Source organism: Anabas testudineus, chromosome 21 (assembly GCF_900324465.2).
Source record: "Anabas testudineus chromosome 21, fAnaTes1.2, whole genome shotgun sequence".
Classification (NCBI taxonomy): domain Eukaryota; kingdom Metazoa; phylum Chordata; class Actinopteri; order Anabantiformes; family Anabantidae; genus Anabas; species Anabas testudineus.
In genome coordinates, this window is record NC_046629.1 from 3233516 (window position 1) to 3253901 (window position 20386).

At 42.1% G+C, this 20386-nt stretch overlaps 1 protein-coding gene across 3 annotated transcripts in view; it reads left to right on the plus strand.

Moving 5' to 3' along the window:
• The window catches only part of satb2 (SATB homeobox 2), a 39794-nt gene that overhangs the window by 11572 nt on the left and 7836 nt on the right, over positions 1 to 20386 (plus strand). For 2 of the 3 annotated variants that reach the window (XM_026376265.1, XM_026376266.1), the window contains exons 3-12: positions 1938 to 2123; positions 8943 to 9069; positions 10278 to 10401; positions 10997 to 11099; positions 12571 to 12621; positions 13026 to 13618; positions 14653 to 14865; positions 14979 to 15065; positions 15760 to 15912; positions 17206 to 17400. In XM_026376265.1, the coding sequence (XP_026232050.1) occupies positions 1938 to 2123; positions 8943 to 9069; positions 10278 to 10401; positions 10997 to 11099; positions 12571 to 12621; positions 13026 to 13618; positions 14653 to 14865; positions 14979 to 15065; positions 15760 to 15912; positions 17206 to 17400 (1832 nt within the window). The remainder of the gene's footprint in view (positions 1 to 1937; positions 2124 to 8942; positions 9070 to 10277; positions 10402 to 10996; positions 11100 to 12570; positions 12622 to 13025; positions 13619 to 14652; positions 14866 to 14978; positions 15066 to 15759; positions 15913 to 17205; positions 17401 to 20386) is intronic. The other variant, XM_026376267.1, reaches the window with a different exon arrangement.

Sequence of the window (20386 nt, forward strand, 5' to 3'; positions counted from 1 at the left end):
CCACTTGACAGGTGGCCCAAAACCAAAAACCTTTTAGGAAAAGAAAAGGATTGATATTAGTGCAGGGAGCCAAAAGGATGGAAATGTGGGAACCGCACACTTCCTGTAACCAGGAACAAGTGCTTGTCTCCACTGAGAGCGTGAGAGTCCTTTTAAATACTGGACTAAATAAATGCACATCAAGGTGTCTCCATATAAAACCATAGTAACAAGCTAGAGGTGAACAGCTGCCTCATCCACAGCAGAGGAGCACAAACGGAGCAAACATCCATCTTATTTATCACCTTTGAATGTTATAAACAACTCCAAACTCCAAGTGGTTCCTTCATACAAACTACTTCACATGACCCTTCATGTGTCAAAGTGTCTGATCAGTGCAAATATGAAATGAAGAAGGTCACGTAAAATAACAGGATGTTCAGTATCCTGATATAACAACATACGTTTATTGAGATCTTTTAAATTTGGCAGCAGTACGCTGTCACTGTTTCTTTCATGTCTTCATCCTGTATTGAATCTGATGATTTAGGTTTGTTCCACCTGTGAGTTACCAGGTTTCTAGTCTTTCTACATTTCCATACACTGCAACTGTCTGCAGCAAGAGGTAATAAATGTAGTGTATGTGTGAGATAAACAGCATACGTGAGTGTGTAGGTGTGTGTGAGGAAGCTGCTTCTCTGACTGAACGTGTAATTCCTACAGCCAATAAATAATCCAACACTCGATAATCATCTGAACCCTACGTACTTTCGGTTTTCTGTCCTCCACACACCTGGCAAAGTGGGAGTGACTGTCTGTTTTGGAAGTTACTTAGCCCCCACATCCTGACAATGCAAATGTGTGGAGGGAGGTGTTTTTAATCCCAGCCGCTCTTCTGAAGCAGCTCAGCTGAAGCACCTGTAGGGAGAAGGTAGAGGTGGACCGTTGAATCAACAAAGTCTGGAGTGTAGGAGTAGAAGCTCTTTAAACTCTACTTTAAACACTCAGTCCACCACCATTAGTCCCATCACACATGATAACTTCCTGTCGATTAAGCACTGGGGGTTAATCGATAATTGGTCCTGACTGTTGCAGTTCTTCTTAGGATGCTGGTTGATAGGTTGGTAGGTTTTCTGTACATGAAGTGTTCAAATTTAAAAATGAAGATGTCCAATGATGAGAGTGTTGAGCTATTCTGTGTGTCTGCACATCTCAAGGGCAAGTTAAGGCTGGAAGTGCTGACATGTGAAGCCCCGGCCTGTTTAAACATGGACACTCACCATTTCACATGTCATCTGGACTTATTGGAATTTGTTCTGTTAATAGTTCATATAATTATTTAAAACCCCCACATGTGGTTCAAAGAATCGCACGAAACGTTTGAAAGCATGTCAAGGTTTTTGCTGCAGTGCCTGTTCTGTACGTGTGTTCGCCTTCCTGGAGACTCCGGTCTGGTTTTCACCTGGCTTAAATTAGCATCACTACACTCACAGCATCGTGTAGATTCAAGAACTGCATTAACAATTTGAAGTGCTCCGTTTATAATTTTATTACGGTTCTGTTATTAATACTCTAATGAAAGCAGCAGTTGTCGGTGGCTGTCTCTCCTATATTTGCATAGACTTTGCATATCTGTTAGGGGAGTCATTATTATGACTGTTTATCTAATAGGCCGTTAGATAACAAACATGGAAATGTATGTGGAAAGTGGAAACAGAACTGTCACAGTCAATTTGGAAATGCGTGTAATTTGTTTTATGTTTGGTTGATTGTATTGAGAATTTCAGGTGTTGCCGTATTCAACAGTGTAAAACACAAAGGATGAAGTGATCACAAGCCTGACCCACAATAAATCCTCTCCACATGTTTGTTGTCTGTGAGGAATAAACCGGGTTGTGATCACAGACAATAAAATCCAGATTTTCAGAGAATCTTCCTGTTGTTTTCTGCCTCCACAGGTCTGATGATCCCAGTCTTCTGTGTGGTGGAGCAGTCGGATGGAGGGATTCAGACAGACGGGTGTGAGGGACGAGAGGAGCACGCAGAGTTTGTCCTGGTCAGGAAGGATATCCTCTTCTCTCAGCTGGTGGAGACGGCTCTGCTGGCCCTCGGCTACTCCCACAGCTCGGCCGCACAAGCCCACGGTCAGTCAGAGAGATACGTCACTGCTGCCACATCCTATTCCTCGCTGATTTTAAAACTTGAATTCGTTTTCACAAAATAAGACGTGATCACAGCTCTTTACAGGACTTTAGGTTTATCAAACAAATGCTGTAAACGTTAACCGGGCTTTTACTACACCCTCACTGCCGTATCTCAAACTGAACATTGTTTTTATGCCTTTAAAACCGGGGATTTGGAGCAATATGCTCATTTAAATAAAGAGAATAGAATGAATATGAAGCTAATGAGGGTACCACCAATTAGAGTTTATTATTAACACAAATTAGCTTAAATTAATTTGTATAATTGCAGAATTGTAAAAACTACAACATATGATTTTTTAGTTTTAGTTATTTTTCCAGATATCTCACTAAGTTAGCCAGATGCAGCTTCCAGCTACACATTAAACACATGAGAGTGGTGATATTCTCATTTAACTCTGCAAAAATCCAAACTGTCTGTTCCTCAAATCTGTACTTGGACACAGTCTTGTAGGATTAATGACCTATTGGATTTGTTTTTGTGCTTACCTAAGAAGAAATCTGCAGAGTTTAGCATACATCAAGTTCATGAGCACAGATTCAATCCACAGTATGTGTGGCAGGTATTTCATCAGAGAAAAGAAGCCCTCAACTGAGAGAAGTTCTATGTTTTCAGTGGTTTAAATGAGTAAGAAACAAAACAGAGGCACCAGCTGAAAGCCACTGTATGTCACAGTAGTGGATTCATCTACAGTGGTGCCAATATTAATAAAACTTAGTCCTACAATTCGAAACCGTTGGCAGAGAAATGCACAGTAACAGTTCAATTGTTTTTCTATATTACAGTTAAAAAAGCTAAATATCTGAGGTCAAACTGTTGTTAGTACGACAAGAGCTTCATCAAGGCCGTTATTAAAAGTCACAGTTTTCCAACCACCAAGTGTCAGTTCGATCGATTCAGAATAAAATACCCTGCAGCTCAGGGGTCAAGACAAGAACGACGTTGGAGACAGAGACTCTCCCTCTAATCAGAGGCCTGAGAAGAGAACTGGTTGTGAGGTCGTCTATTTAGAGCAGACACTGCTCCAACAGTGGCAATAAGAGCAAGAATGCTTCAAAAACACAACTAAGACACAGACAGAGCCTGTAAAAGTCATTAAAGACACAACAAAGAGCTGGACAGGAATGTCTCAGCAAGACAAAAATACACAGTGTGTGTGTGTGTGTGTGTGTAGCGTACAGTATGTGTGAGAATGTTTATGAAGCAGAGGAAAAGAAAAACTCTGTAATTTATTGTTGCACACATGGAAATCATCTGCAACAGGACAGTGTCATTTACGGCTGTCTTTTCTCAAGTATGCAGAATATTCCATCTGGGGAGGTTGCCTCACATCAATATAAAATGGTCACAACAGAGCGACACTGAGCAACATGGCTATTGCAATAGACTGAAAATGGTGGTAGAATCCCATCTGTTTGAAATCTCACTGCAGTCAGATCCCATTTGAATTAGGTCTGCAGACCTACGAGTGTGCAGACACGGCTCTTATGTACAGAAGTCCACATTTGTCTCTCTGTATGTTCCAACAATCTTACGAACACACAGCCAGAGGTTTTCCCTTTACTGCATCGCGTCTGCTTCGTTTGGGCTGGAATGACTCACGTCGAGCAGCGTCCGTGCTGCACAGCTACATCTTAAATCAAACGTTTCCATCTCTTCATGTAGAAAAGAGAAAATATCCGAACTCGACAGTCACAACAGCAGTAAACACTGACATATAATTGAATTTAAGGTTTATAAGGTGGGTGTGTTAGCAAATAGTTGCTTATTGGGCTGAATGTGGATCAGTTGGTTGGGCAGTGGGCAGACAAGACACTGAACCCCGAACCCTCTGCGCCTCAAGGGGGAAACCTGTCCACAAAGAATTTCAGCAAGCGGATTAATAAAGTTATTAATATTAAAACATCCACATGTTACTGAACATTTTTAGTAGTAAGATCACGTTTATGTCCACGTTTCAAACTTCAGTCTAATATTTATTGTCTTTTAGCTCTGATTTTGGTCTCTACCAACTCCTTATGTATATTAGCTATTTTTTGTTGTGGTTCTGTTAGTTACACATTGTTATTATGAATATATTTGTTCCATTATTCCATTTTGTTCTTAGACCTTAAAGTAAAACTAGAAGTAAATGTGCATTAGTTTAGATCAAAACCTAGTTTTTAAATCAGTTTAGTCTAAATGTTGACCAGATTTTTTAATATTCATATCTTCTGAGCATTTTGAGCTGCAGTCTTTCCAACAGATTGACGACGAGGTTGCAGAAAAGGCTCTTTGTTAATTCACGTCTCTGTTCTCAGCTCGTTCAGGTCGATGAGTAAGACGTTGACATGCCTATCATTGGTTTTTACTTATTAGTAGAGGAGCTGAAAAGCTCAGGATAGAGAAACTAAAAATAGAAAAAGCACTAAATCAGATACAAAATCATTCACATTAAAAAAACACCCGAAGAACAAAGTTAGCTGGTTGATCTTTTATTTCCATCTCTAGTGCGAACGATCGTTTTCTCTCTTTAATAATCTCTCTTATACAAACACGCTCTTTCTTTTTATTCACTCTTTCTCGTGAGCTGTTTTCTTTATTTTCCTTTAGCTTGTAAAATTCAGAACGGCACTTGACAGCCTTTTAAAGAGAGTCAGAAGAATAAACTACACACATTACTCAGTGAGGGCCTAAAATAGCCTACTACATTGTATGGCAAGTGTTAGCTATGGTTTGCAGATGAATGCCATTAGTAGCACTTTCAGCCTCAAATGTTTTGGCCAAGTATGAGGGAGGTCTCTCTCTCTCTCTCTCTCTCTCTCTCTCTCTCTCTCTCCGTCTCATCAGTGTGTTTGAAGAACAGCGAGCCACACTGGCCTCCTGTCCACATCAACGCCACAGCAGGGGCTTCAAAGGCGAAACTAAACGGGACGTCGTGACTCGACACAAACACAACTCTGAGACTTTATTCAGACCCTGTTCGCTTACAGACACACGCTTGTAAACTCGGTTTAACCCATGCAGCGATGCATCTGCACACACTAAAATGCACAGGATATTCTCACACTCAGCGCAGGAGATTGTGCAGTATCACAGACAAACACACACTCACTCACACACACACACACGCCTCCTCCAGCTCCTCTCAAATGAATACTTTTTGTTTTTTAAAACAAGCATTTATGTTAAATGAATAATTTCTGGCTTAAATTATACATTTTTTCCTCTGCGGTGCACAACCAAAATTACACAGAGTCCCAGCTATTTTCTCCCTGTTTGAATTGTGTCCTGCATTCTTGTGTCCCAGCGGTGTATTTAAAGTCCCCGCCGAGGACCACGGCCTTTCTTTAATTAGCTTAGCCCAGTAATTAACTGGGAGATATTGTTTATTTCAATTATAAGGGTCTGAAGGCTTTTATAGAATGGATGGGAGCAGACCTGTACTTTATGGCTTTAGTGAGTGAACAGTTAACAGTGGTCAGTGAGAGAGAGGGAGCATTGTTGCAGTGCCACGTCTAACAGGCCACAAAGGGTCAGTGCTGCAGGACATGTCAGCAATTTACTGGACATCTGAGGTTAGAACGGCCGTGAACTATTGTAGATTTGCTTCTGGCAGAACACAGTGTGTGTTCCCATCATAACTCTTTATCTAGTTGTGGTTTATTAAAATTCAGGTCTAGGGCTTGATGGGGACGTTAATTCAGGCTACGTCAGCTGTTTTGTTAAGATTTCTACATTTACATTGGATTGCTGTAATTTATTGTTTAGTTTTATTACTACATCCAAAACACGGCATATGTGTTAACGTGACGTCAGCATCTTTCCAGATCTCAGCAGTTTGGATGCAGTTATAGATGTTGGGAAGTCACCAGCAACATCAACTGAATGTTGATATTAACATAATTCATATACCTGGAATAATGTTTATTACTATTCAGTAAAACCCTGATTAACACACGTTTACAGGAAACCTTTCATAAACCTAAACTCACTGCTGCCTTGCTGCTTCAGTCGGGTATTTCAGAAGCATTTGAGTGGAGAGGAGCCCTGTCTCATCGCAGCAGGGCTGAGTTTCATCAAGTGTAGTTCTTCAGGGTTCACTGGCGGACGATAGGGGCGAGTCAGGCGTGTGGGGTTTCCCTCAGTGTGTGCCAGGGGTGGAACCTGGAAACATTTTGGAAGAAGCCCTGCATGCGTGTGCAGGCTGCTGTGACCATTAGGGCTTATTCTAGCATGGGACAATGGGATTACTGTGTGTACATGTGTATTTGTGAGCGTGTGCATGCAGGCGTCCACGCGTGCAGGCCCGAGTTTGAGACATCAGTGTGTGTTTGGGAACGGATTTGCGTTTGTGTGGATGGGCACACTCAGACATGAGCCAAGCCACCAGCCGGCCACATAAAAGCGTGTCTCTGGGAGGTGGAATTTTAATGTGAAAATGGGAACAATGATTTCTACTTTTAAATGTGGACAAGAAGCAGAGCCCATTGAAGAGCAGACCAAAAATGATGGATCAATTATTAATGCATCTACCATCACACTGCGAGCGTGAGTGTGTGCATGCAAGCCGGTACATGTACGTGTCCACTTCTCTGTGTGCTGTCATGTGTCCTGTGTGAGTTTGTGTTTGTCTGCTTATTCACGCGTTTGCTTCCACCCAACTTAGCATTAGTGGAATTGTTATGGCTTATTTTCAGATGTTCGCGGTGTGTGTGTGTGTGTGAGAGAGAGAGAGAGGGAGAGAAATAAGGACAACAATAGAACAAGGATGAGAGGAGGATGGGCTCAGTGTTTTCTTTTCTGTCATAAAACAATCTGAGTATTTTATTCCATTTCTTTAAAATGGATTTCTCTGTATCTTTCCTTAGATAAAAAAAAAAAAACACAACTATTAAACTCTTTCATGTGTGAAATTCACGTTGCCACAAGTGGAAGATTTTATTTCACATGTAAAAACCACAGAACACATAGCAACCAGAGAGAAAACCAAAAAGTCCTTTAACAAGTCCTTTAACCTAATTTCCCCTGATCTGTTACATGAGAACATGCGAAATCAAACTTTTTTATACGTTAAATATCTGAAATGTTTTCAACATTGTGTGAATTTATGAAATGTGGATTATTTTTACTACATTAATGTGATGTTACAAATAGTGCACATTAAAAAAAATAGTCTTCCATGATGTAAAAGAACATGTTCATGTGATCCATTAACTAAAGCTGCTATAACATAGCCATAGCTGGTTCTGTTTGGGTTCTCCATGGTGGTCTTAGGTTCCTCTGGGGTTCTTCCCTGCCCTGAGGAGCTCAGTCCATTCTGTTCATTGGGGACTAAATGATGGTCTCTCTGTACGACCAAGTAATTAAGAACACAGCCCGACTGGAATCAAAGATACAACTGAGCTGTAAACACAGTGGGAGAAAGAAAGAAAGGGGAACGAGAGATCAGAGCAGTGGGGGGAGAAATCTGAGGAACGGAGGAAAAAAAAGAAGGGGAGAGCACAGGGGACAGAAAGAGAGTCTCAGGACCCGTCTGGATCTCATTTCGAGGACAGTAATGCGATTAGCTTTGTTTAGTTTTCACAGCTCCAGCCAGTCCTCAAGAAAAAACCTTTGCAAGTGTGTTGTGGCTGATCAAGCAGGTGAAATGTACATGTGATTGTGTGTATTATGTCTCATGCCTGCATGCTTTTTATATCCTTATTCCTAAATCAAGAGATGTGTCCACTAGACGGAGGAGTGCAGGAATACACACATCTACTATTAATGCACAAACACACAAACAAAAGCTGAATTCATCCACCACATGAACCACTTACAGAGGAGTTCACGATCTCCTGTGTTCCCTCAGTCTTGTAATAAATAGTCTCACAGTGTGGTCAGCTGGTTTTCTGAGTAACTCAGACATTTGGCCTCATGCAAGAACATTTTTGTAAACTTGTCTTTTAAAGTTTTTCTGATTGTTCGCTGTGATTCTTGTTTGTGAGAGAGGATCCAAGAGTGAACTGAACCCTCTTAACTGCACAAACATCATGTAAATGGCTTGTTTCAGACTGATGAACACCACTTACTGTAATAAGTGTTGATGGGGTTTGATAATTAGTCACAAAAGGGCCTGTTCTGTCAAATCCAAAATTTAAAAAAAGTCTCAAAGCAGCAAATTAAAGAGAATACCTGAGGACACGAAAGAGAGAATATTCTACATATAACAATGTAGAAACCGCTGTAACAACGTGTGCCGAAAAATAGTGAAGTCGAAGCAACTCTTATCTTTTTTATCTTTATCGTGTTCTTCCTGCACCTTGAAACATCCCCATGACTTGAGATAAAGTTACTGCAAATAAGCACAAACACTCAAAAGCATAGAAAAAAGTGGAAAAGGCAAATAACTACTACCTAAAAAGAACATGTAATTAATGTGTAGTTCACAGTTCGTGTAATACAAAATGCCAACTTTGTCTCCAGGAACCACTTTTTAATATCTACAAATGTTTTTTAACACAAATATTTCTGCCGACAAATATCAGCTCCTGTGTTACAATAGATCAACCTAGTAGTATTTATAATGATATTTACAATGAGCTTGCTGCACACACACACACAGAGCTGTTCCTATTTTAAGCTGCACACAAGTATAATTTCTAAAGAAAATATCTTAAACACATGAAAATGTGATATTTGAGTAAATATTGTAAATGTAGTAACACAGTTTCTTTATCTATCTTACTGAGGTTTTAATGTGAACACAAATAAAAATGCTTCATGTCTGTGTCCAGGCATCATCAAGGTGGGGAGGTGGAACCCTCTGCCCATCCACTTTCTGACTGACGCTCCAGAAGCTACCGTGGCCGACATGCTGATGGAGGTCTACCACATGGTCACGCTACGCATCCAGCTACAAAGGTCAGTTTCAAAAGCGACGTGTTTCCTGTCTGTAGATCATATCACAGCTTTTAGCCCCTACGCTGTGTGTGGCTGCGCTGAATCAGACACTTGGTCCGGCGGGTGGCTGATGTCACTGCCGCTGTTTGCGGCTCAAGAATTTATCACATCTAACAAATTTGAAAGCAGCAATGCTGAAACACTGAAGCTCCAGTTAAACAACCCCGTGGGGATTTATCTGTGATCCGCCTCCATCAGGGAGCGGCCGTGTGCCAGGAGAATAAGTGAAGCAGGATCCTGATGGACAGATAAAACAGATAAACTCCAGATGAGAGGGTTCTTGTTGTTATTGTCTTGGCACATACCAGCCAGGTTTGTTTACATGTTTGTGTGCGTATCCATGGCGACCAAGGATCTCTGGCACACGTTGGGTTCAGTGTCGAAATTATTTATTTGAGGTTAAAATTAAATAAAAGCAGGAAGATTGCACAAAGATAGGTATATACAGGATGTTTAAACAGCCAGTGTGGTTAGAGGTTAATTTAGGGTTATAGGGTCCATTTTAGGGAACTGTGTATATTCACTTTTTAAGAGTTAGGTAAGAGGATGGATGCCACTCTCATCTCTGTAACACCGAGTCCTCCAACCTAAACAATCATATACCGAAGCTTGTTTGTTCCAATCAACACACACAACCCTTAGGAGCGTACCGGACCCTCGTCATCATGGAAACAATCATAAACACTCGGTTACGATTATGGGACCACGCCGGTTTGGTTACGTTGAGGCACAAAGACAACTTGGTTAGGTTTAGTAAAAAGATTGTGGTTTGGGTTAAAATAAGTACTTCCATAATGTCCCATCACGCTTACAATAATAAACACATGGTTTAGGTTGTGGAAAGGTCGTGGATTGAAAAACACAACGTTTCACACTGGATTCATTCGTCGGTCTCTTGTGGGGAGAGTCCTGGTTTTCTGACCCATCCATCCACCCTCATCCCAAAGCTGTGTTTCCCACTCTATAACTACATAACCTAACTTTACTATAACTAAACTTCAATTACTATGACTACTAGAGGTTACTTCACCATGACATGGTACTGTTGTATGTCTAAATATGAACCTAGTTGACTTAGCTATCGGTCCAGTGTGCTGTGGGCGAGGATGCAATACAGCCGATATTCTCGGTTGGTAATCCATCCTGTGTGTGGTTCTGGTGTGTTGTAGTTTTTCAAAGCTGGAGGACCTGCCCTGCGAGCAGTGGAACCACGCGACCGTCAGGAACGCGCTCAAAGAGCTGCTGAAGGAAATGAACCAAAGCACTCTGGCCAAAGAGTGTCCTCTGTCACAGGTAACAACAACACACATCCCCTCAGCATCAAAATCAGATGGTCCTCATCCAAGAGCTACTTACGAATCAGCTTTTAGCAGCTTTTTCTCACTAGCTAGACGTTCACGCTGTCCTGAAGTCGGTCCTCATGAGACACATTTGGGCAATAATAAATTTAGAAGTGATCCCACAGACATTGTACTGATTATTGCTACATTTTAAACAAACTCCACCCCACAAAATTAAGAGCTGTCTCTTCTGCCGTGTTTAACTCCCCAGCTGCATGTTTAGCACTCTATCCTGGTGTCACAATCACTTGTGTGTGAGATTTATGTGTGTGTGTGTGTGTACTGTGTTTAAGTGGAGCTCTGGAGGGGGTGTTGATCGCAGCATCAATTGCAAGCATATGTGTGTGTGGCTGGAGATTCCCCCTCTGCACTGCGCTGGCTCGAGTTTCCATGGGTGGCTTCCAATCATGATTAATGTTTGTCTATTTCTATTGTGTGTGTGTGTGTGTGTGTGTGTTTACGTGAGCATGCCATGTGGTTGTTGCGTGAAAGCATTTCATATTATGTTGGTTATTAATTATCGTGCCCTCTCCCTTTCTCTCTCTCAGAGCATGATTTCCTCCATAGTGAACAGCTCCTACTATGCCAACGTCTCCACAGCCAAATGCCAGGAGTTTGGTCGCTGGTACAAAAAGTATAAGAAAATCAAAGGTGAGCAGGACCGTCGGATAACTGTTGACTCTTAAAAAGAGCAGAAACATCTACGTATTCCATCATGTTTTCCTTGGTAAAGCTGTTGCCTACATTACCCACGATGCAACATGACAGCAGACAGTTACTTGTATAGGCTGCAGGGCTCTGATAAGCCTCCACCTTTCTAACCGATCCAACCTGTGCTCTTCAGAGCCAACAGATGCTCACTGATCAAATTTGAGGCGGTTTATCAGACTTCACACAGCTCCCTCTGGAGACTCAACAGGCTTAACACAACTTTTTCCACATATGCAGCAGCACTTCCAAACACCTGCAAACAGACTTTTATGTGTAAAAGACATCACGACACTTTGGCTGCAGCTGCTGTGAAGATACAGGAGCACATAGTGATCACTGTCACTGTGCCTAGTCATTGTGAGTCGCTGCTGTTTTCTCAGTTACACATTTAGCAAAGGCGTCTCCACAGTAAACTGCCCGGCCGGATCCCCCCCTCTCTCTCTTACTGTAGTGGAATAAACGTAAAGCTGCAAATACTTTATGTGCCCACTATTGCTCTGTATCATAAAGCAAATACAACAATGTAAACAGAGTTAACTGTGGGAAATATAACTCAAGCGTTGACGGCTCTAGTGCTGCAGAGGAGCGTTCAGCAGCAGGAACTATAAATCCAAACCGGCGCTGACTTTATCTACTGTATAACAGGACTCCGGTTAACCATGTTAACCTAAACACGGTTTCTGGGACCACTGTTGGCTGCAGTATCGGCTTTAGTAGGCAGGTTTATGATGATTCCATTTAGATACAGTCAGATCTTCAGCAGCGTGGTTCTGTCGCTGTTATCGAACTATCTGCCCATCCTGGTCCACAAAAACCTCCTGTTCAGTCTGAACAAAGAGGGAGAAACGTAACCCAACACCCGCATTTCAACCATTAGTTCTGCTTTTCAGCTGGCAGAAGGAAACGCACACTGCTCTGTTCCAGATGTCAACACACACACACACACACACACACACACACACACACACACACACACACTGAGCTCCCTGATCTCTGATTGGTTGCAATATCTGTCAATCATACAGTAGCTAGAAGCTCCAGATAGAGGAATAGGTGTGGAGTGCTGCTCTCAGTGTCATATAAATCTATTTCAGTCATTAGCTTTAATGTTTTTGACCTTGGGAAGAGCAATCAACAAAACAATCGCACCTCAAGGTCCATTTAGTAGCAGGTCTGGATATTTGAATCATAATATGAGCTTGGATTGATGGAGTTTGCTCAGCTGTAATGTTTAAGTTGTTAATGTTTAAACTTCCAGTTTTTTCTCAACACCTCTCGTCCACGTTGGCTCAAAAGTTGAGCTTTAGAGTTAATTCTGTTCTTTAATTTGTCAACTATTTGGTTGTGTGTTCATTAACAACATCAGGACCGTCCCACCTGACTGACTTTCTACATTTCTTCTATTGAGCAGTAGATTACCTGGAAAAGATGTGGTCTGGACGAGATCCTGCTGATATCAAAAGTAAGAGATCTATAAATTCTTTTTGACGCTGTGCCAACGTAAAGATGAAACAAATATGAAAACACTTCAATCATTTTCTCATGGTTATATCCTGTATCTTGTGTGGGGCTCGCCAGAACCACTGGACTAAAATACTGTAGTTAGTCCAGTGGTTTAAATACTGAGCTTGATCTCGAGCAGCCACAACAGTAAAGTGATGTTTACACACTGACGCATTATCATTAAACTAAAAATGTCAGATATAGTTTTATGTCCAAAGGCCATATCTGCAAAACAAGACGTTCCACTTAAGGGCGATTCTCAGTGAAGTACTTTAACCAATGATGAAGTATTTTATCTGTATGTTGACTTCTGTGGATGCTGAATGGATCTGAATACTGTTTCCTGTCTCTTGTCCTCTCCAGTAGAGAGAGACAATATGGCTGACTTCTGTGTACTGGGCCAGAGACCCCCTCCTCACCTGGCCGGCTTGGCCCAGCTCACTCACATGGGAGCCGGCAGTCCCCTCCTCAAGGCTGGATCTGGAGACCCACAGGCGCCTCCCCAGACACCCCAGCAGCCTCCACCTCCCCAACAACAGCCCTCACCACACGGCCCCCTCCACCACAGCCCTCCTCTGCGTACGGGACAGGTGCCTCCGCCGCCCCCTCCTCCTCCGCCTGGTGCCCTGCAGCCCCTGCTGGGGCCAGGTGGGCTGCTCTCCCCCCAACTCTCCCCACAGCTGGTCCGTCAACAGCTCGCCATGGCCCACCTCATCAACCAGCAGCTAGCTGTTAGCCGCCTGCTGGCCCATCAGCACCCCCAGGCAATCAACCAGCAGTTCCTCAACCATCCGCCCATCCCTCGGGGTTCATCCAAAGCCGGCGGTGACCACCCTGGAAGCAACCCCTCGGCTGCAGAGGTCTCCTCTGAAATCTACCAGCAGGTCAGAGACGAGCTGAAGAGAGCTAGTGTCTCCCAGGCCGTGTTCGCCCGTGTGGCTTTCAACCGCACACAGGTAGGAAAACAGGTCAGACTGTGGTCCAGATGGTTAGGAGACGGAGGGAAAGTGTGGTTGTTAAACGATCAGAGGGAGAGGAGCAGCAGGAAAGGAAAGCTTCAGATAGCAGAAACAAGGAGCTGAGATGGAGTTTGATTTTCTCACACTAAATTGATCATAGCTGTCGTCGACACTACATAAGGTGCAAGTACAGAAAATGAAGTAGACAGCGACTGACGTCACTGGTAGACTGTAGGTTTTCACACAGGCCTTTTTGGCTCATTTCGTGGTCGCCCACCTTGTGGTATTTTCAGTGGGATTAGCGGAAGCGTGGCGGGGTAGCTCGCTGGGTCATTGAGTCTAGATCTCTGCTCTCACAGCAGCACAAACACCTGATGCAGTCAGTCTGCGCTAAACTGGTTCCTACACGCCCCATTAGACCAATGTAATGGGAGGTTGCTCGTGGACCTACTGGTACAGAGGCCAGGTGTGTTTTAATTAGTCCTGCAAATGCGTATTCCTGTGTATAAATGAGTATCTAATCCAAATACTAATACTGCAAGGTTAAGGTTCCTCATTTTCAGTTTAAACAAAAAGTTTAATTTAAAAAGTCATTTTAATTATTTCTGTACATGAGTAAAAATAAGTGAAAGTTTGATTGTTAAATTATTTACTTGAATGATGAAACAAAAATAAATTATTTACTCAAAATAATGAAACAGTCGCATGGTTAACGTTTCTGCTTTGAGTGCTTTTACTTTTAGAGTATATTTTTCTGATTACACCAGTTGCACATACTTTTGCTTTAGTACTTTTGCAGAATAGTACCAACTATTTGTATTTACTGTAATTAAAGGGACTGAAAACTATGGTGAAAGTCAAAATGAAATGAAATCTATGTAAGAAATGGTTTGTTTGCTCAGTCATCCCAGTAGACAACATAAAAACATGTGTCTGTGTATTAGTAACTGAGTTTAGAGATGTGCTACAGTAACATACAGTATTTATTTTGCAAAGTTAAAAGTGGAACCGTGTGTGTTTGTGTCGGTCAGGGCTTGTTGTCAGAGATCCTGAGGAAGGAGGAGGATCCTCGCACAGCTTCACAGTCCCTGCTGGTGAATCTGAAAGCAATGCAGAACTTTCTCAACCTCCCCGAAAGCGAGAGAGACCGAATCTACCAGGAGGAGCGCGAACGCACCATGAACCCCTCGGTCGGACTTCCTGCTTCGAACTCCTCCAACCCCAGTGCTCCACGCCTCTCACAGGTTAGTGAGCAGCGTAGTGGTGGTAGTAGTAGAGATCTTCATGACGACGGCGTGACATAAATATTTGATTGTAACAGGTCGTGTGTCGTGTGTGTGTGTGTGTGTGTGCATAGAAAGTGTGGGAGAGGAGCCTGGATGATCAGATGACCCCTGACACCTGGGCCTCCATCTGGAAGAACAAGACTAAGATCTCCAACTCTGTGAGTTATCTCCAGTCTTGAACTCGCCCTCACAAAGCAGACGTGCAGCACGTCATGTCTTTAAGCCGATGCTGGAAGTTTTTATCTTAAACAAATTCCATTTATAATGGACAGAGAGCTTCAAAGCTATGATAGGAGCCTGCTGTAAACATGAAGGACACTATACAGTATTTGGAGATTTCTTTCCATGTGCACATAACAATTTAGCAGCGACTGTGATAAGACATTGTCTCTGATGTCAGGGCAAATGCCCATTCATGGCTGTGGATGAATGTGTGTGTTATTCTTATTATGTCTATGTAAAATTATCTCAGCATCGTTTACACTGAGGGAATGCAAGCTAGCTGGTCTGTACATGTCTTGTGGACGACTTCAAACACTGTGTATACAAGCTTTTTGAGAGCCAATACATGTTCATTCAAACAGAAACAACAAAGAAAGACAAAAGAGAAGGACTTAATGACTTTGATCTGTAAACAGAATTCATGTGGAGACGTGCACTGCAGATGTGCAGCTGATACTCATACAGCGAAACTCTGCATGTCTGTTCTCGGCCTGATCATCAGCTGATAACCTTTACTTATATGTAAACACCAGATTTGCTTTTGTGGTTAAATCTCTTAGAACATCCATTCAGTGTCCATTTCATTTGTACTCACTGTGTTTTGCGTCACGTGTTGCTCCGCTCTGCCAGCCCAAGCCGTCCGGCCCGGCCCCCGACCTCCCACTGAAGCTGGAGTCGCTGGTCAACATTACGTCAGGCATCTACGACGAAATCCAGCAGGAGATGAAGAGGGCGAAGGTGTCCCAAGCTCTGTTCGCAAAGGTGGCCGCCAACAAGAGCCAGGTGAGGAGAAAAGAAGCAAGAAAATATCAAGATAGAGTGGAAACATTTACAAAACGAATACTGAGCATTAACTGAATACACAGTAATATAATCAATTAGTAAACTCATCACCAAATCAGGCTCCTTTACAATCCACCACAGTTTTATCACAGGGGTGATTCGTTGATCTGATCAATTAAATAAAACAGATTTACTAGACAATTTATCCTCTTTTTAAATAACATCATAAAATATGTGAACCTCATTTCCTACTTGAAAAAAACAACTCAAGAGACAAAATATCATAAGATAATATTACATGTAATAATATCTCTGCTCCATGTGTCCCGTTAGTAACGCTGATGAGCCAGCATGCACAAAACCACAGCCCCAGATCTGGAGCTAAATAAAATGCGGTCATTAGGCTGCTTAATTCAGTCCAGAACTGGCGAAGCAAAATATACTAGCACATGGTTGCAAGCATGAGGTGCTGCAGCTAACTCAGCTTCAAATGAATTCAACAAATAAAAAGAACACGTGGCCCCCCCAGAATCGCCACCGCCTTCCAGTGTGTTAGCACCAGGTGAAGGAGGAAGCTTCTGCAGGGAGAATACACACGCTTGTTCACCAGGTATTTGTGCGTCATGTATACAGTATGTGCATCCTAACGTGCACGCATAGCGCGAGGCCCACAGTTTGGTGAGCCTGGGGGGTAGCTGAGGGTCACGGCTCAGTGCACCCATCTGCTGCAGCTGGCCACAAGGACAGAGAACGAGGAAGAGAGAGATGATCAGGCTATTAGCGGTGCATGCTGCCCGAGGTGGCTGGTTGAACACAACAGCTGGTGTCACAAACTGAACCAGTCTAGCAGATATAATTGAATCTTCTCCATCTTTCCTGCCCCCATCTTCCTGTCCTGCATTTACTCCACACAACCTCACACATCCCCAACTTTTTCTGCTTTTATTGTGTCTCTTTCAACACTTACATTTATCTTTTCACATCTTACTCCTCCTGTGTCCCTCTATACTACAAATGAAAGGTGTTGATTCTTACATTAGCCTCTATTTGTAGATATAACAAATAATCCTGGAACAATCAGTTATATTTTTTAAAATTGTTTTTCCAGATTACAGATGCACCATTCATTACTTTAGGAGAACTTTAAGGCTGTTTCCAGTTTTTATCCTAAGCTAACTTTACCATGAAGAACTTGGCAGCAGTATCAAACTTTTAATCTAACTCTTAGATAGCAGATAAATAAATAAATATTTCCTGAGTGATGGACATCTAACCTCACCATGTCTCCTCCAGGGTTGGCTGTGTGAGCTGCTTCGGTGGAAAGAGAACCCCAGCCCAGAGAACCGCACTCTGTGGGAGAACCTGTGCACCATCCGGAGGTTTCTGACCCTTCCGCAGGCCGACAGAGACCTGGCATATGAGGAAGAGTCCAGACACCATCACACTGAGCGGCTGCACACCGTCCTCCACCTGCCACAAGACCCACAGGTAAGAAGCAGACATGAATGTTAAAACTCCATTTCAGCATCGGTTACAACTAAAAATACGATGGTGGAGTAGATTGAAGTACATTTATTTACAAGTATAAACCTGCATTATACTGCAAAACTGCAAATACTCGACAGCTTGATTTACTAGTTACTTAATGAGTTAAAGTTTCTCTGTATTAGTTTGGAAAGTAAAGTATCCAACAGTAAATCATTTTCCCAGCTTCCCAAATTTTTGTTTGACATTTGATCAGTTGTTTGAACAAAAAAAAAGTATTTTGAGGCTTCACTTCACAAGTTTACAGACGCTTTCACACATTTGTCAGAATTTTTTACAAACCAATCAAACGAGAAATTAATCAGCAGTTTAACACACAAATAGTCATTAGTTCAAAATAACAGTTCGTAATTAGCTCAAATTCAATTAAATTTAAACTGTAAAATACATCATATACATTTATAAAAGTGACACATACAATTATATAAATACAGGTATAAAACAGTAATAAACAGTTACGCAGCTCATTTCAGAGTTCACTCATTCCTGATTATTTAGGCTACTTTACAACAATAAATGCAGAAATTGTACTGTAATGAAGTAATTAAATATATTATATATAGTAAATACTATTTCCTTCTTTGTATTGTGACAGTAGTACATTATCCGATTTTTCTCCTGCTCATATGAATGATGTATCTCGATTGGAAACATGTTTGTTGGCATCTTAATTTAACCTAAACGTGTCCACTGTGTCTAAATATAATCATATGTTAGGTTTTGGTATAAATAGGTTTAATATAATAACAGTACATGTATACACACACACACACACACACACACACACACACATCCAACTGTCGTGTAAATCCACTGTCGCTATCAAAGAAGAGCCAAACTGAACGCCTCCACCCTCGGAGACCACACCTGTCATTATTATTTACTCATTAGATTTATTCCACATTAAGTATGTACAGTGTTGTTTGATCTCGTTGTGTGTGCACATGTGTTTGTGTGTCTCTGCGTGCCCCAAGTGGAACCAAGTGTAAACAGTGTTGCTGGGTGGTGTGGCACTGGAGGAAATGCCCCATTAGTTTTTTGAGGAGGGAGGGAGGCAGAGGCTGAAGAAGGGCTGAGATCGATGCAGGAAACCACACGGATGTGTTAGTCTCTTCATTAACTGTCTTCTTATTAGTGTACAAACTGTTCCTTACAGTAACTGGTATATTATTTAAACATTCCTCCATACGTCCAGTTCACCGGATGGTTAACAGGTTAAATTTCTCTTCAGCTTTTATTAGAAGAAACTTAATACACACACAACCTCCTAATTTAAACTGGACAAATAAAAATCAACGTACAGTTCAGTGTAGTAGGCTGCAAATCCAGTAATGCTTTATTTTACAGGTTGCTTTCATTAAACGTTCATTATCCCATTCATCGTAGTTTGGGGCTGATTAAAGGGAAAACAGAGGCAAAATTATGAGTTAAATTAGATGTGTTGTGTTTATTATTTACTTTCAGCAGAATTTCCATGAAAGAAATTTCTCAGTTTAAACCCCAGTAAATATTTATTCTTCATTCAGTTATTACTGGAAACTTTAGTCTTCATTTATGCTGAACCCTTTGTAGACACAGATTTGGCATTTTCCAGGTTCAGCTCTTCTCGTCTGCTCCGACTAAAGTCCCACGGTTCCGCTTGGGCAGATTGGCATTTGGAAATAATTGAAATAACTAATTCTGCTTTATTTACAGATTCTATCTCTGATTTGTGCCTAATTACATTGTTCTTTACAGGAAATGTCACAGAATAAGTAATAAATAAATAAATAGAATAAAGCATCACTGTAAATAAATAAGTCACAGTCCGTGGCTGAAGTCTATGAACCATAATAACGGATCTGTAGTGCGTGTACTTAATTCAGATGACTTTGAGTCTGATCTGTAGGTCCAGTACAGTTAATCACCATCAAATCATCTGCCCAAGTTCTCGCCACAGACACTCCTGCAGGAGTTGTTCAGTACAACAGAAGTCATCTGGAGGAGCAGGTTGATCGAAACTGAAACCTCTGTAGCTTGAGCAGCCAGGCGACATAATCTGAACCGAGAAACTCCTCCAGATGATGTCACTGGGACAAAATAGGTGAAGTGCCTCTTTAAAAAACAAAATGAAAACAGATTCGAGATGGATAATAACGTCCTCATCACCTGCACGACAAGTACATGTTAATGTATTTTCCAAAACAATGCTGAAATTCAGAAAAACACAAAACATATTGCTTTGAGAAACAGTCAGGAGCATGTCAGGTCTGAGCTCAGATCTTCATGGCCGAGCTTCTCTCTTAACCTCCTGCCTCCCCCGAAAACACAAAGCTATCATGTGCCACATATAGAATATACCAAAAATCAAACACATGCATAGGTTAAAACGTCCCACTTCATATCTCAATGTGAATCGTAGGGGTTGTTTTGCAGCTCCACCCACCTCCACTCTCTGATGGGAAGATGGAGAGGAAGCTGTGGTGGCACCATTAACACATTCCTCTGCCCCTCTCACACTCGGAGCAAAGGCTAAAAATAAACCCACCCTCATAACGCCCATGTTGCCACCCCCCACCACCCACACAGGGAGATGAACTGTGGTGAAAACACTGGTGATTTATTAATGGGAGATGAGGTGTGCGCGTTCGTGTGCCCCCCCCCCACTGTCCCAGATGAAGCCTCCACCAACCTCAGGCTCCAGCCAGCCTGCCACCACAGACCACACATGTGTCCCATCTGCCACACATACACAAAACGTCACACTGATAGCTGGTAATGTGAGCGCTCCTTTGTCTTTGGACAATGAGGGGGTCTTTAAAACGGTAACAACTAACCACAGAATACACATAAAAAATGAATGTGGACTTGCCCTCTGAGTCACAGCCGTACACTGAATAAATGTGTGTTTGGTCTGGACCCTATGTACAGTAGCGTGAGACACGTCTGC